This window comes from Nerophis lumbriciformis, linkage group LG39 (genome assembly GCF_033978685.3).
Source record: "Nerophis lumbriciformis linkage group LG39, RoL_Nlum_v2.1, whole genome shotgun sequence".
Classification (NCBI taxonomy): domain Eukaryota; kingdom Metazoa; phylum Chordata; class Actinopteri; order Syngnathiformes; family Syngnathidae; genus Nerophis; species Nerophis lumbriciformis.
Window position 1 is genome coordinate 15,165,231 of NC_084586.2, and position 14,444 is coordinate 15,179,674.

The window sequence follows — 14,444 nt, forward strand, 5'->3', positions numbered from 1 at the left end:
TATAATAAATGATAAATAAATGGGTTGTACTTGTATAGCGCTTTTCTACCTGCAAGGTACTCAAAGCGCTTTGACACTACTTCCACATTTACCCATTCACACACACATTCACACACTGATGGAGGGAGCTGCCATGCAAGGCGCTAACCAGCACCCATCAGGAGCAAGGGTGAAGTGTCTTGCTCAGGACACAACGGACATGACTAGGATGGTACTAGGTGGGGATTGAACCAGTGACCCTCGGGTTGCACACGGCCACTCTTCCACTGCGCCACGCCGTCCCTATATACCACCATTATTATATACCACAGTACCACAGTTACTATATACCACAATCATTATATACCACACTCACTATATAACTCACTATGGTTCTTTTCCTCTTTGGTCCGGAGGACACGACGTCCCCAGTTTCCAAAAACAATTTGAAATGTGGACTCGTCAGACCACAGAACACTTTTCCACTTTGCATCAGTCCTTCTTAGATTAGCTCAGGCCCAATGAAGCCGGCGGCGTTTCTTGCTTTTTTGATGCAGTAACGAAGGTCACAGGCATTCAATGTTGGTTTTCAGCCTTGCTGCTTACGTGCAGTGATTTCTCCAGATTCTCTGAACCTTTTGATGATGTTACGGACCGTAGATGGTGAAATCCCTAAATTCCTTGCAATAGCTGGTTTAGAAAGTGGTGACCCTCGCCCCATCCTTGTTTGTGAATCACTGAACATTTCATGGAAGCTGCTTTTATACCCAATCATGGCACCCACCTGTTCCCAATTAGCCTGTTCACCTGTGGGATGTTCCAAATAAGTGTTTGATGAGCATTCCTCAACTTTCTCCGTCTTTTTTGCCACTTGTGCCAGCTTTTTTGAAACATGTTGCAGGCATCAAGTTCCATCCATCCATTCATTTTCTACCGCTTATTCCCTTTGGGGTCGCGGGGACGCTGGAGCCTATCTCAGCTACAATCGGGCGGAAGGTGGTGTACACCCTGGACAAATCGCCACCTCATCCCAGGGCCAACACAGATAGACATTCACACTCACGTTCACACACTAGGGCCAATTTAGTGTTGCCAATCAACCTATCCCCAGGTGCATGTCTTTGGAGGTGGGAGGAAGCCGGAGTACCCGGAGGGAACCCCCGCAGTCACGGGGAGAACATGCAAACTGCACACAGAAAGATCCCGGGCCTGGGATTGAACCCAAGACTACTCAGGTCCTTCGTATTGTGAGGCAGACGCACTAACCCCTCTTGCACCGTGCTGCCCGGCATCAAGTTCCAAATGAGCTAATATTTGCAAAAAATAACAAAGTTTTCCAGTTCAAACGTTACATACCTTGTCTTTGCAGTCTACTTTTATTATAGTTCCACACGTTTCTCTTACGCTTGATACGTGACGAGCCGGCCAACAAACCCCCAGATATGTTATACCGTCGGAAAGGTCTTGTTTGCGCCGATGGGGGTACTCTAAATTGGGAACATTTCGTGTTACCATGGCGACGCTATTCACGAATAAACCCCAAAAAATGGGCCAATTGAATGTGTACGCACCTTTTTAATGGCGGATATTTCCAGCAGAACGCTCCAACCTGCGAGATTACCTGTGCAATCTACTAATACAAGTTTCAATCAATCAAAAAACCTCCTCTTGGACCTCAGGCATACTTTCACTTAGCTCGGTGCTTAACGTCTCATTTTGTTCACACACCTGTCTACTTTAACCCTGGCTAAAAAGTTTTGACATCCAAAGTTTGGTTTTGGCTGGATGGCAATCGGAAGGAGGCGAGCGCCATCGGCATTCCTCCATTAAAGCGGATGGCGTCCACTCTAATTTACTAGACCGTGGAAGCCCCAAAAATGTTTTTTTTTTTTGGTGAATAACCTGTCCTCACGCCCACATCTTTTATCCCACTGTCATGTGTTTCGGTGAAAACGTTGACACACAAGTCCTCTCTCAGAAAATGTGACTTTTATGGAGGTCATGTGTCCCATTTCGCTTTGTTGTCCCTCAAAGCCAAGAAAGTCAGCTAAATCGCTCATTGACTCCAATGTTAGATGTTGGCGCGAAAAAACACAAAAATTCTTATTTTCCTACTCGGTCTAACTCGGCCATTTTTCCACTTATCGGAAATCTGACAACACCGGAACGTTCCTCAAAGCCTTGAGGCGCTCACAGATTTGACGAAAAGTCAATATCTCCAAGCTTTTGCCCACAATTAGACATTGTTCGGCATAAAGTTTTTCAACAAATCTTACATAAACTGTTTCCTGCGACCCCCGGCCAGAGGTCCAGGGCACAGATAGCAGGCCCATCAAAATTTCTGCGGGAATTATAGAAATAAAAATATAACATTTACATAATACAAATCAACTACAGGCTTCCCAAATGCTGTAATAAATTAAGCATGATGAGTTGACTTGAAACTGTTTAATGTTGCACTTTTTATATGTAGAAGAAAAGTTTTGTCATTTTATTTAATCTGAGCAACAACTTGAGGCAGTTTAATGTTGATTAACGTGGGCAGAATTATTATAGTGTTCCCACTGTTAAAAGGATAAAGCCAATGTTTACAAATTTGGTAAATAAATAACCAAAAAATTTATATTTTGTTGTTTTCTTACTGTACCGAAAATGAACCGAACCGTGACCTCTAAACCGAGGTACGTACCGAACCAAAATTTTTGTGTACCGTTATACCCCTAACCAGCAGTGATAGTTTTCTAGATAATTTAGAGAAAACAATACATAAACGAAATAATCATTTATATGACTTTCTACAAACCAAAGATCTAATTGAGGACTCTGACCACTGCATTTTAATACAAAGATTGTAAAAGAAACCGTCTCCAATCCTGTTTGTTAGACGTATTAAGTTTGTTTCTATCGCCAGGAGAGAATCTGTGCACGGTAAAGTCAGTCATGGCGTCCCGCAGGCATTCGTGCGTCAACTGTTGAAGCACGTGTTCATGTGCAGTATTCACATGAACCCGTCAGGCACTATTATTAAAAAGTATATTCTTAAAGTTACGCAGACAACACCCTACTTAAGTCATTAATCAAACTAATCTGCAGTTAAAACTCCAGGTGTGTATTAGAGACTTTAAGAACTGGCTTACTTCCAATTGGGAACAATGACAAGTAAACTCGACTTGGCTTTACACTCATGCAGTTAGTAACCTTGGCTAACCTTACATTTCATCAGGCTCTTCTCTTTAACGATCATTGAAGTATCAAGAGCAGCAGTTTTTTTACTTGTAAAATATCAAAACTAAAAAAAATAGTCCTTAATTTTGTGACAATATATAACGTCCAATATTAAAAGACACTTTTGAACAGCTTCACAAGAGTCTGCGACAGACTAAGCCGGGGGTCAGCAACCCGCGGCTCTTTAGCGCCGCCATAGTAGCTTCCTCGACCGCTTTCAGAGATGTGTGAAAATGAAAAAAGATGAAGAAAAAAAAAAAAATTTTTTGTTTAAATATATTTTCTGTAGGAGGACAAACATGACACAAGCCTTCCTAATTGTTAGAAATTCAACTGTTTATGTTAAACATGCTTCACAGATGAGAGTATTTGGCACAGTTTTGTCCGTTTTGTTTGTTTACATGTACAACCATCTCCGACTTTGTCCACCAAACGTTATATACTGTGTGTGAATGCACAAAGGTGCGCTTTGTTGATGTTATTGACTTGTTGGAGTGCTAATCAGGCATATTGGTCAGTGCATGACTGCAAGCTAATCGATGCTAACATGCTATTTAGGCTAGCTGTATGTACATATTGCATTAATATACCTCTTTGTAGGTATATTTGAACTCATTTAAATTCCTTTACTTTTGTCCTCTGTGTATTTAATTTATATTTGCATGTCTCATGACACGCTATCTGTGTGTAATATTGGCTGCATTTCTGATAGTTGTTTGTGTGCCGTATTGTTCCAGACCACAGCAAACGTCACCCAGCTTGCAAAGATTGTAATAATTCATTAAAAGAAGACAGCATGCAGTTTTCCTTTAACTTGGACACACACATCTAAGATCTCTCAAATTCGCATCTACCTTAAATGACATCCGTCTAAACACAGACTCTGGCAAAACTTCAGTATTAATGCTATTGGACCTCAGTGCTGCATTTGACACTGTCAATACTTTTGGACAGGTCGGAAAACTGGGTGGAGATCTCAGGCACAGTTTTAAGCTGGTTCAAGTCATATCTACAAGATAGGAACTATTTTGTTTCCATTGGTGACTTTGTATCAGAACCAACAAACGTAACGTGTGGAGTAACGGCCTACTATCACCTCAAAAATGTAACAAGACTTAGAAAAATGTGTACATACCTTCATTACCAGTAGGCTAGACTATTGTAATGGTCTCCTTGTAGGTCTTCCCAAAAAAACTGTCAGGCAGCTACAGCTTGTTCAGAATGCTGCTGCTAGAGTTCTATCTAACAAAGACCAAAAAATGTAAGCACATTACACCAATTCTTAAATCCTTACATTGGCTCCCTGTACATCAGAGAATTGATTTCAAAATCCTCCTGCTCACATATAAATCACTACATGGTCTAGGGCCGAAGTATATCACCGATATGCTCCCACTATATAAGCCCTCTAGATCACTAAGATCTTCTGAGACCAATCTGTTAGCGGTTCCCAGAGTAAACTCAAATCAAGGGAGAGCATCATTCAGTCACTATGCAACAAATAGCTGGAATAAACTTCCTGAAGATGTCAGAATTTCCCCAACTCTGACTACTTTTAAAACTAGACTGAAAACTTTTATGTTCACCTTAGCTTTCAGCTAAATCTTTTAACTTTTAACGTCCGCACTGTTTTTATTTTTATTGTCTGCATTTTAATTTTGCTTTTATTTTCTTTCATTTCACTTTGTTGTACCACATGTTGTGCTGTGAAGCACTTTGAGTCTGCCTTGTGTATGAAAAGCGTTATACAAATAAAGTTGCCTTGACTTGCCTTTTCCCACCAAACACTTTTTTTTTGTACCTTTGTAATCACAACAAAGATCACTCCATTCCAAATTATTTCAATTGATGTGTTTTGGTGTCGCTTTTTACTTTTTTGGAATGTTTATCATTGTAGCAATATGGTTGTTAAAGTTAAGGATTTTTGTGATTTCTGATCATTTGTGAGGGCACCAAAAGGACTTCTGTGTGTGTGTGTGTGTTTGCTTGTTGTTATTTAGCTTGTTAATAAAGAGGTACCCCCTTGTTATGTGTGTTTTAGATACACTATTGCATAGCAGGGATTCCTAACGTTTTTGACCTCGAGGCTCAACTTTTCCACTACACAGGGGCCCGGGACCCCTCAAATATTAACATTAATCTATAGAAGAAGACAGCCTGCCGTTTCCTTTAAGAAAAGGAACAATTAGGGACGTTCGAAGATTGTTTTGTCCAACGGGGAAGCCACATGTGGCTATCACATCAATAAGGTACATGCTAACTTAGTATCATCGCAGGCATCGCACAGCGCCCCCCAAAGGGGTACATACGTACCGTCGTAAGTGAAGCCCATGAAGCCAAAGGGACTGTTAAAGTGGGAGAGTCTGTTCCACTCGCTCATGTTGATGTCGTCTTTGTGCAGGAACAAGCGAATGTTGGGTAGGAATTCCTTCCTGAAGCTCTCATCCTGGGAATTCCTGAGGGATTGTTGGCACGTCTAGGTAAAAAAATAAAATAAAATGCCCGCCCGTTTAGTTGTTAAATGATTCAAATCAGTCACTTCTCTTCTTCTCTCTTACCGACTGTCTGGGTGCAGCATCCTGGTTGTAAACGTCGTCAAAATCCCACACTGGAGTCTTTGAGAAGTTTTGTGGCAGCAGGATGGGTATGGGGGTCTCGGGATTGGTCCCTTGCTCACTTTCCACCTTTGTGGGGCGAGCGGAGGTCACCTTTGAGTCGTACTTTGCTTTACTGAATTCCGTGGAGCTTACCTCCTGAGCCCAGCCGGTGGCATTCGTCTTGGACCAACGGCCCACCAGGAGCAGATCCAGTTTCCCTGAGAAAGTGGTCCAGTTAGGTGGACTAAAGACAGGAGAAAAGAATGTGAAATAATGAATAAGCTCCAGTGAGGGTGTCCAAACCTTTCCACAAAGGGCAGCATTCTGGACCAATTTGGGTTAAATAGGGGTAGAATGTTTGTAATAGAGAAAAAGTTGATGTGTATTTTGTACATAGCATTTAAGTAGCTCGCCAGTGTTAGCGAGTTTTGAAGTGTACGTTGCCCGGCAAAAAAGTTATCAAGCACAGGACACAAAACTACTTGTGGGCTTCTTCATTTTTAAAGTTCAACTTGACTAGTTACTATAAAGCAGACCTAGGCAAATTAAGGCCCGGGGGCCACATGCGGCCCATTAAGCTTTTCAATCTGGCTCACCTGGACATTTCCAAAACATTTTTTTAGATCTTTAAGATGGAAACTATAGCTGCCAGTGATGTTTTCTAATGGCCGTAAGTCTTGCACTATACAAAGTATTTTAATGGTTGGAATCTGCACTTTTGCATGATGTACTAGTTACTATGGTCATCTAATTAGTTACTGTAGTAATCTAATTATTTACTATTGTCATGTCTGTGTAATCATGTTTTGTCTTAGTCATGTTTTGTTTAGTTTCTGGCTTTTCACTCCCTTGTCTTGTTTGCATGATTACCCATTAGTTTCACCTGTTCCACGTTTGGACTCATTGTGCACTCTTGTTTGTCACCATAGCAACCATTAGTTTTCACCTGTCACGTCACGCACCTGTTTCACGTTTTGAGTCACGCACCTGCTTTCACTAATCATGTCCATAGTATTTAAGTTCATTCTTTTCAGTTTGTCGTTCTGACGACCTCACCACATTTATGCTCTGTCCATGCCTGGCACTTCTTCCCATGTCCATTCTTCATGCAACTATTTTTGTCCAAGCCAAGTAAGTTTTTGTTCCATGTTTATAGTCTTTTTGTTTTTCATAGTTTGTTCTCCGCCACTGTGCGTGCTTTTCATTTGTACTTTTTTGCTATAGTCTTTTGGTTTCATAGTTTATTCTCCGCCACTGTGCGCGCTTTCATTTATTCCTTTTTTTTTGATAATAATAAATAAATCATGTACCTTCATTCCCGTCTCGCCCGAGCCAACTTTCCGTTGCATCCCGGAAAAGCACACACCCAAGACCAAGTCTTGACAACTATGTGTTAGAACAGTGGTTCTTAACCTTGTTGGAGGTACCGAACCCCAGCAGTTTCATATGCGCATTCACCGAATCCTTCTTTAGTGAAAAAAAAAAAAAAAAAATTTTTTTCAAATTCAAGACAAAGTTATATGTTTTTGGTAACACTTTAGTATGGGGAACATATTCTAAGTAACATACTTAATTTAGAGTTATTTGGACACTAAGGGAACATATTCTAAGTAATAAAGACTTAATTTAGAGTTATTTGGACACTAGGGGAACATATTCTAAGTAATAAAGACTTCATTTAGAGTTATTTGGACACTAGGGGAACATATTCTAAGTAATAAAGACTTAATTTAGAGTTATTTGGTTAGGGCCAGGGTTAGAGGGTCAGGATTATAATAAGGCCATGCCGAATAAGGCATTAATAAGTACTTAATAATGACTAGTTAAGAGCCAATATGTTACTAATTTGCATATTAATAAGCAACTAATTAATGGTGAATATGTTCCCCATACTAAAGTGTTACCGTGTTTTATTTTTACTGGTGCACAAAATGAACCGTGCATGAACATAAATGATAATAATAAATAACATCACCTTGTTCAAACAACAAAACCAACACAGTGCATAAACTCACAACAAATTACACACCTGCAAATCAGTCAGCTGTTGCCGTATCCGTAATACGCCGATAGGGAGAAGTTTGTATTTACACGATGAGTCCGGTGTGTTTTGACCTCCGCCGAACCCCTAGGGTTCGATCGAACTCAGGTTAAGAGCCACTGTGTTAGAATAATTATATATAAGTTATCACACAACTCTTATGCTTAAAGGCAGTTGCTATAGTTATTATCTATTGTGCTCTTTTCTGCTTCGTGCAAGAGCACACAACTTGTTATCTTCCACGGCATATGAGGGGGGGGGGGCTCGCCGCAGATGTTTTCTTTGTTTTAGCCCGCTAACAGCCAAGGACTTCAAGTACCTCAACGAAGATAAGACCACAGCACGCAGACGAAGCAGACACAAGGCAATCACAAGGCCCCCTAGCACATTCCGTCACGTATTGTGCGTACTGGAGCTGCTTTGCATGATATGTGTGACCACTCCTTTTAGAGGCAGCCTCAGTGATTTTAACTAGGGAAGTGGGAGTGTGACGTTCATATGTTGTCAATATTCAGTGTTTTATCGTTCATAGTTAATATTATAAATCCCACATTCTTTATTTTCATGCACATTCAGTAAAAAAAAAGTACAATTCCATTCCGTTTTTTAAGGCGGTCCGTCATAACGTTTTTAGCATTCAATCAGACACTATTGTGAGGTTTTGTATTAATGCTCCCAAATATATGACCCAAGCACACTGTGTGTGTGTGAGTGTGTGTGCATATACTTTATGTATGCATATATTAAAAAATCAAATCTGTCTGGAACCGCAAAAAATTACACATGGTGTACGTGTCTGTATTAGCCTATCAAAATGACTTTAAAAGTCTTGTATAAGTGTTATAATGCACAAACTACATTTAAAAAGTACTCCTTATAATAAGGTATTTGGTTATCGGTATCCTTGAGAGACAGGAAGTTATCTGTATCGGTATTGACTTCAACAATTGTGCATCCCCAGTTTTTAGCAATAATATTTCAACCTTTTTCTGCTACTTTGCACCTATTTGCTCTTTTATTTTCACGTTTTTGTATTTTTTGAATGTGCAACAGGCCGCACTTTGGACACCCCTGGTTTATAAGAATAATTATAACTGTGATATGGAATTTTGCTATTATTACATCCCTAGTTCCCTACAATGTAATCTTCTGATCTTATGACAGATTAGTAAAAACAAGCTGCGGATTGCAAAACAAAAAGGCTGCCAGGACGCACTCTGGACACGCCTTACCTACAGTATCCAGCCCTAATTGGAGCAAAAAAAAAGGATCCTTACCTGATGTCAAAGGACAATTCTGACTGATACACGACAAAAACCACAACGGTGAGGAGCAGGAGGACAAGCAGCAAATTCCAAATCCTGAACGTGTGGCAGGCCATGGCTGAATACGAGGAAGGCTCACTTTGCACCTGGCCGAGAGGACTGGATGTGACACCTGGTGACACGTGTCACAAGGCAGTGCCTCTATGCTCACCCACACACCCACACCATTATCATTCCTGCAAAAATGAATTAAAATGGAACACTTTTTTGGCATCAAACATGAGAACACCTAATGGTGCACGGATAGAAACACTTTCTTGGCTGACCGAAATCTCTCCCCTGATGGCAGTGTGGTGAGCTTGAATGTCAAGTTGTCAGATATAGGGCACATACTAGATTTTTATGCTCCAATATTTATTATGTCATAATGTGTGAATGCTCCAAAGCATTCACACATATGGTTTTCTACTCCAAAATGCATCTATTTATTCTTCTTCTCCAGATTTTGGCACACTCTACCTTGCACATTTGTCAACCGATTCGAACCGTTCCAACTTCAAACTGTTCAGCCTATTAGGGAATCGCGGGCTTTCCCTTGACAAATTCCAAAAAATTCAAAGATTTCCCAGAATTCCAGGTTTTCCGGGACATTATTCCCCCATTCAAAATGAATTGGCCATTTTTCAAACTTCCACAATTTCCACATTTTTCAACCGAATCAAACCAGTCCACCTTCAACATATGCTAGACATTCTAACTATCATTTTTACAATTTCAAAAAAATTCCAGGAATTTCCAGAATTCCCAATGTTCCCAAACCTTTTTTTTGTCGACTACTTCGCCCACATTTTTCAACCCACTTTAATCATTCCACGGTCAAATCGTCCCTCTTGATCTGGACAAAAAACTGAGATGTCTTTTGAACTGGAAAAATTCCCCGGTTTTCCCCAAATTCCATGAATTCCGTTATACCATTTCTCAATTAAAAATTTTACTACTTCAACATTTCTCGACCGTTTTGAAAATTCCAACACAAACCATTCAGAACATTCAAGTTTTTTACCATTTAAAAAAAAAATCACTCTTTCCCCGGAATTCCCAAATTTTTTCCGGGACATTTTCACATTTAAAATGAATTGGCCATTTTTCAAACTTCCACCATTTCCACATTTTTCAACAGATTCAAACCATTCCACCTTCAACCAAATTTCACTCATCCTGGATATTCAAACTATCATGTTTCCAAGTTAAAAAAAATGTCCAGGAATTCCCAGAATTCCCTTTTTTCTGACGACTACTCTTTCCACATTTTTCAACCCACTTCAACCGTTCCACCGTCCAAAAATTCCTCTTAATCAGGACAAAATACTAAGTTGTTTTGTAAACTGGAAAAGATTCCCGTTTTTTTCCGAAATTCCTGGAATTCCGTAATACCATTTCTCAATTAACAATGTTACTACTTCGATATTTCTTGACCAATTTGAAAAATTACAACACCAACTATTTCAGCTCGTTCAGAATATTCAAGTATTTTAACATTCTCCCAAAAATTCCCGAAATTCCCATGAAATTCCCATTGAAACGAATGGGACATTTTTCTAAAATTTCAGGGATATTTTCCCCATTCGAAATTAATTGTCCATTTTTTTTTAAAATCCACAATTTCCACATTTTCAACCGATTCAAACCATTCCCCCTTCAACATATTCCACTCATCCTGGAAATTCAAACTATCATTTTTCCTAGTTAAAAAAATTTCCTGGATGTCCCAGAATTCCCTTTTTTTCCAAAACCTTTTTTCTGACAACTACTCCTTTCACATTTTTCAACCCACTTCAACCGTTCCACCATCCAAACATTCCTCTTAATCAGGAAAAAAATACAAAGTTGTTTTTTGAACTGTAAAAAATTCCTGTTTTTTCAAAATTCCTGGAATTCCTTATCATTTTTCCAAGTTAAAAAAAATTCCTGGATTTCTCAGAATTCCCTTTCTTTCAAACCCTTTTTTCACCATTTTTTCTGACAACTACTCCTTCCACATTTTTCAACCCACTTCAACCGTTCCACCGTCTAAACATTCCTCTTAATCAGGACAAAATACTAAGTTGTTTTTTGAACTGGAAAAAAATCTTTTTTTTCCGAAATTCCTGGAATTCCTTAAAACCATTTCTCAATTAAAAATGTTACTTCTTCAATATTTCTCGGCCGATTTGAAAAATTCCAACACCAACCATTTCAACTCGTTTAGAATATTTAAGTCTTTAAACATTTTCCCCAAAATTCCCAAATTTCCATGAAATTCCCATTGAAATGAATGGGACATTTTTCAAAGTTTCATCCAATTCAAACTGTTCCAACTCCAAAATATTCAACCTGTTCAAAATTGTGTGCTCTACTTCAACAATTAAAAAAAATTCCAGGATTTCCAAGATTTCCCAGTTTTCAGGGACATTTCTCCCCATTCAAAATGAATTGGCCATTTGTCAAACTTCCACCATTTCCACATTTTTCAACCGATTCAAACCATTCCACCTTCAACATATTTCACTCATCCTGGATATTCAAACTATAATTTTTCCGAGTTCAAAAAAATTCCTGGATTTCCCAAGACCCCCTTTTTTCACAATTTTTTCTGAAGACTACTCCTTCCACATTTTTCAACCCACTTCAACCGTTCCACTGTCTAAACATTGCTCTTAATCAGGACAAAATACAAAGTTGTTTTTTGAACTGGAAAAAATTCCTGTTTTTTCTGAAATTTCTTAAAACTATTTCTTAATTAAAAATGTTACTACTTCAATATTTCTCGACCGATTTAAAAAATTCTAACACCAACCATTTCAACTCGTTCAGAATATTCAAGTCTTTTAACAATTTTCTTTAAATTCCTGAAATTCCCAAATTTCCATGAAATTCCCATTGAAATGAATGGGACATTTTTCAAAGTTTTATCCAATTCAGACTGTTCCAACTCCCAAATATTCAACCTGTTTAAAGTTTTGTGCTCTCCTTCAGCATTTTTTTTTAATTTTCGGATTTCCAAGATTTCTCAGTTTTCAGGGATATTTTCCCCATTCGAAATTAATTGTCCATTTTTTTAAAAATCCACAATTTCAACATTTTTCAACCGATTCAAACCATTCCACCTTTAACATATTCCACTCATCCTGTAAATTCTAACTATCATTTTTCCTCGTTCCAAAAAATTCCTGGATTTCCCAGAATTCCCTTTTTTTTCTCCAAACCCTTTTTTCACCCTTATCTCTGACGACTACTCCTTCCACATTTTTCAACCCACATCAACCGTTCCACCGTCCAAACATTCCTCTTAATCAGGACAAAAAACAAAGTTGTTTTTTGAACTGGAAAAATTCCTGGTTTTTCCCGAAATAAGGGAACTGTCCCGTATTTAGAAACAAAAGTACGCGATTCGTAATGAGCCGTCAAGGGACGCACTTTGTCCCGTATTGTTTTTTAAATTAAGTGGTCAATAGAAAAAATCGTCCAACTCCAATCATTTCAACTTGTTCAGAATATTCAAGTCTTTTAACATTTTCCCCAAAATTCCCATGAAATTACCATTGAAATGAATGGGACCTTTTTCTAAGTTTCATCTAATTCAAACTGTTCCAACTCCAAAATAGTCAACCTGTTCAAAGTTCTGTGCTCTCCTTCAACAATGTTTTTAAATTCTCGGATTTCCAAAATTTCCTAGTTTTCAGGGATATTTTCCCCATTCAAAATTAATTGTCCATTTTTTAAAAATCCACAATTTCCACATTTTTCAACCGATTCAAACCATTCCACCTTTAACATATTCCACTCATCCTGGAAATTCAAACTATCATTTGTTCCTAGTTCCAAAAAATTCCTGGATTTCCCAGAATGCCCTTTTTTTTCCAAACCCTTTTTTCACCCTTATTTCTGACGACTACTCCTTCCACATTTTTCAACCCACTTCAACCGTTCCACCGTCCAAACATTCCTCTCAATCAGGACAAAAAACAAAGTTGTTTTTTGAACTGGAATTCCCGGTTTTTCCCGAAATAAGGGAACTGTCCCGTATTTAGAAACAAAAGTACGCGATTCGTAATGAGCCGTCAAGGGACGCACTTTGTCCCATATTTTTTTTTTTTTTTTTTTTAATTAAGTGGTCAACAGAGACGGTTGTTTTGTATTATTGTATATTTGAATGATGGGTTCTCACTTCTCTGTGAAGCGCTTTGAGTGCCTAGAAAAGCGCTATATAAAATCTAATCCATTATTATTATTATTCATGTCCCGAGGTTTGCGCGCCCTGTATATATATATATTTTTTATTTTTATTTTTTTTTTTATTTTTTTTTTTTGGGACAATGACTCTGTGAGCTTTATTAGGGATTAAGTTTGTAAATTATCCTCCCTTACAGACTTTAAAAGAGGAAACCGACATTTTGTGCTATTCCAAAATGTGCCCACACATAAAATACACCTGTTGATCATTTCAAGCTAATTAGTTCGTTAAGCTAGCTGTAATTTTCTCAACAAAACAAACGTCTTATGTCTCATACATGTAAACTACATAATTTTTTTTATTTAAATAACAGCATTTGAAGCAAAAACAACCGAGATAAAAGAAACTGACCTGGTTTGAAGGTGCTAGCTTGCTAGTTAGCCGCTGGACAAGTTACTTCCGGGTGCTGGCATCACTTCCGGAAGTGTCATTATATATATATATATATATATATATACATATATATATATATATTTATATATTTATTTATTTATTTTTTAAACAGATGTGATGATTCTATTGAGTCGGGATGACGTCATTGACAAAGCCGGAAAATTATTTTATTTTATTTTTTTGGCGCGCCCTGCATAGCGAGCGGAACAAGGACAATCACGACGTCACACGCCAGTTTTGTTTCGGCAGTTTCGCCACAGTCGCCAAACACGCACCGAGCAGGCATCTTGTCAGTGCAGCAGACGACTAAAGTGTATAAAAGTACAAATACAAGTGTTGTGTCTATGGTTGCAATAAGCTAAGCACAACTTTTAATATGAGCGTGTTTGTGTCGTCACTTTTATTTAATGACTCATTACCACAAAGTGATGAAAGTTGCAGACCCGTTCTATCATAAAGCTGCACACTGAATTTATTCTGAGTTCAGCAGGACAGACTTCCGTTCAAGAAATGTGTTTATTTGTATCATGTTACGTTAAGGAGGAAATATTTATATTTAAGACAAAAAAACAACATTTTATTCTGTTAATTTAGTAATTTTGGACAAAAAAAATAAAAACAATTTCTCCATGTATTCATATGAATCCAAAACCTGGGCATCAACTTACATT

At 38.3% G+C, this 14,444-nt stretch overlaps 1 protein-coding gene across 2 annotated transcripts in view; it reads right to left on the minus strand.

Moving 5' to 3' along the window:
* LOC133577792 (alpha-N-acetylgalactosaminide alpha-2,6-sialyltransferase 1-like) overlaps positions 1 to 13,773 on the minus strand; it is a 35,988-nt gene extending 22,215 nt beyond the window's left edge. Inside the window, exons 1-5 of one of the 2 annotated variants that reach the window (XM_061931815.1) lie at positions 13,732 to 13,773; positions 9,120 to 9,343; positions 5,955 to 6,045; positions 5,763 to 5,888; positions 5,518 to 5,680 (exon numbers count right to left, since the gene is read on the minus strand). In XM_061931815.1, coding sequence (XP_061787799.1) covers positions 5,518 to 5,680; positions 5,763 to 5,888; positions 5,955 to 6,045; positions 9,120 to 9,223 — 484 coding nt within the window. In that variant the 5' untranslated portion in view covers positions 9,224 to 9,343; positions 13,732 to 13,773. Of the gene's footprint in view, positions 1 to 5,517; positions 5,681 to 5,762; positions 6,046 to 9,119; positions 9,344 to 13,731 lie in introns of both variants that reach the window. The other variant, XM_061931814.1, reaches the window with a different exon arrangement.
* Between the last annotated feature and the right edge of the window lie 671 nt (positions 13,774 to 14,444).